At 50.0% G+C, this 2,788-nt stretch overlaps 1 protein-coding gene across 1 annotated transcript; it reads left to right on the top strand.

Moving 5' to 3' along the window:
* Window positions 1-651: 651 nt before the first annotated feature.
* On the top strand, window positions 652-1,506 carry LOC145800086 (uncharacterized). The gene is made up of 3 exons (XM_082889739.1): window positions 652-771; window positions 858-956; window positions 1,198-1,506. Exons 2-3 carry the CDS (start codon window positions 891-893, stop codon window positions 1,480-1,482), a joined length of 351 nt encoding a protein of 116 aa, XP_082745865.1. The 5' UTR covers window positions 652-771; window positions 858-890; the 3' UTR covers window positions 1,483-1,506.
* The last annotated feature ends 1,282 nt before the right edge of the window (window positions 1,507-2,788 follow it).

Below are 2,788 nucleotides of genomic sequence, written 5' to 3' on the forward strand. Positions count from 1 at the left end.
GTTGCGGAGCCTCCTCCGGCTGTTCCCTTCTCGATTCGCTTTGACGGGAGATGCACCCGGCGACCGCGGGAGACATTCGGCTTCTTCCGCCGATATTTCGACACCATCACCCCGGCTGAGGTATGCTTTACTTACAGTTCATTTAGGCTTCGCTTTCCCACTGCATGTTTCAATAACAGTAGATAACAAACTGTCTGTCACTTTCAGATCACATGGCGGCCATGGGCCTCCTTGCCGTCGGCGATGCGGGGTCGGTTCCCTGGTGCTGAGGAGACCTCGCGTTTCCGGATCTTGCTAGAGGGCCCGGTCTGTCGGGCTTGGTACCTGGGGGAGCGTTTTCTACGCCAGACCCGCGGGTTACCTGAGCAGATAGTCCCGGCTCACCCTCCTGCAGAGATGAGGGAGACCGAGGGGCTGACCCCTAAGCAGCTGGATGATTACTCCATCGGCTGGGAGGAGGCCGGCTTTCGAGGCACCGGCGACTATCAAGAGTATGTGCGGACGTACCTGATGCGTCCCTTGAGCGGTCGTCGAGCAGAGGGGGCCAGGCCTGTAGCATCGGCGTCTGGGGCCGGAGCGGGAGCAGGGGCTGGATCTTCGAGGAGGGCCCGGGTCCGTGGTAGGGGTGGAGCGCGGGGAGGACGAGGAGCTGGCTGGCCTGCCCTGCCTGCTGTACTGACTTTCCAGGGGCAGGGTGGGTCGACCTATCAGATTCCCTTCGCCCCTCCACCGGCTGGTCATGAGTTCATTGACGTCCCCGACCTTCCGCCGGTATGTATCACTGCACTTCGTACAGTTATTTCATTTCAATTTACTTGATATTCCACAGAATACTAATGCATCTGATACCTTTGCAGGCTTCTTCTGAGTACACCCGTCAGTCGTTGGCGATGAATGCCTCGATGATGGGGATGCTCCAGCGGACATTTGACCTCCTGGCCGTCTACAGCATACCGGTATGTCCTTCTGACACTGGCCTCAAACCATTCATACACTGATTCACATAATCTGATGCACGGCACAACACCCGATATACTGATCTCGCAGCATCTGATACACTGCATACACTGCATTCTGCACTGTACTCTGTACTGATAAACTGCTCACGGCATTCATACACTGTATTCAACATTGCATTCTGCACTGATAAACTGTCTACAGTATACTGATGCATTTCACTTTTGTGCACTTTTTCAGCCTCCTTTCCAGATTCCCATGGCAGGAGGTGCTCCAGCTAGACCTGCTGTCCCTGCTCGGGGGAGAGACGAGGAGGGCAGGATATTTCCCCGCACTAGGGGTGGGCGTACTCACGTCGGGAGTAGCTCGCGAGCTCCAGTTCCGGACGACGACGACGACGATGAGTCAGAGGCAGAGGCAGGGTCATCGGAGGAGGAGACCGGAGACGGTTCTAGCTCGGGCTCTGATGACGACGCTGACGATGCTCCTGGACCTTCGTCCAGGAAGAGGACCAGGACGGACTGACAGCCCTTGGAGTCGCTGGACACAGATGCAGATTTTTGCTATCTTTTCTTTCTTTCTTTGTACTTTTCTTTTTGTTTGGTAGATAGATTACCTTGTACTGCCGCAGGCAGATTTTTGTTTCCAAAACTTGTACACTTGAAAAGATAATGAAATGAAACGGACTTTTTATCTGAAAAAGTGTTTACATTTACACATCTCATGCATTGCATCGCATCTCATCATGTTACACCTCAATGTAAACGGAACTGATTGGTTGTCTGAAAATTGAACACTTGCACTGTAATAATCAGATAACTTGAACAGCCAACAACAAAATACACCCAAGCAACCCACTTCCTGATTCTTGAACACACAGCCCTTACTCTGTTGGGGATTGATCGGCATACAGCCCAAAACACAGCATTCGGTTCATTCTACACACAGCAAACTCTGAACAAACGGTCCAATCTGACAAGACGGAGCTCAAAGACGGAACCGGTTGGAGTCGAAATACGCTCGAATGTAGAGAATGGCACGGCATCCTGAGCATAAATGATTTTTGAAATCAAATGAGGGTTTTTCAAACCGGGATATCGAGCCTACCACTGAACACAGCGGGGAGGACTTAAACAAAGAGGTACACGACCTAAACACAACGAGACACGCTCGGGAGAGACTCAAAACAAAAGACGAGACCGTCAAATGAAAGAGACACGACACACAGACGCGTAAACGAAGATGGGGGACCTCGGACCACGAGGAGCCAGTTCAATCTGGGTATTGTTTCCCACCCTTTCTCATTTGTGATCCTCACATCATTCAACTCTCAAGCTCGGATTTTCTCTCAAAACCCTTTTCCTCTCTTTTCTCTCAACTCACACCTCTCTATTCTTCATTCTCTCATTTTTCATCCCTCCCCGGGGTGATTGATGGATAAATAGCAAGGTGTGGGTTCACGCCCGATGCCGTTAGCTCACAGCTATTCTTCCGGCAGGCAGAGTGCTCTTCTGGTAAGTACGTTGATGACGAGGGAAAGAGAGCGCCTGACTCAACTGTGCCCCTAGTTCATCATTTTAACCATTCTTTCGTTTTTGCTTTCTACTAAAACGGTTTTGATCAAAACGAGAGTCGGATTAACGTACTTGTTCGATTTTTGATTTGAAAAGCATGCAAGTCAGGCTGCAAGTACTGAAAATTTTCCTTTTGGGGTCCAAGACAATGGTCCAGTTTTGGAAAATGAGATAGTTTTCGAGAAAATAGTCAACCTCAGTAAAAATTTTCAAAAACTATTTTTCAAACTGCTGATGCTCAACAAGCATGAAACTTA

This window comes from Camellia sinensis, chromosome 9 (genome assembly GCF_055761805.1).
Source record: "Camellia sinensis isolate YWXY chromosome 9, ASM5576180v1, whole genome shotgun sequence".
NCBI lineage: Eukaryota > Viridiplantae > Streptophyta > Magnoliopsida > Ericales > Theaceae > Camellia > Camellia sinensis.

What these genes read in the sequence shown, in the direction of transcription:
- LOC145800086 (XM_082889739.1), top strand. Translation starts at nt 891, where the DNA reads ATGAATGCCTCGATGATGGGGATGCTCCAGCGGACATTTGACCTCCTG. An exon ending in TGGCCGTCTACAGCATACCG is followed by an intron (nt 957 to 1,197) that starts GTATGTCCTTCT and finishes GCACTTTTTCAG; the next exon opens with CCTCCTTTCCAGATTCCCAT.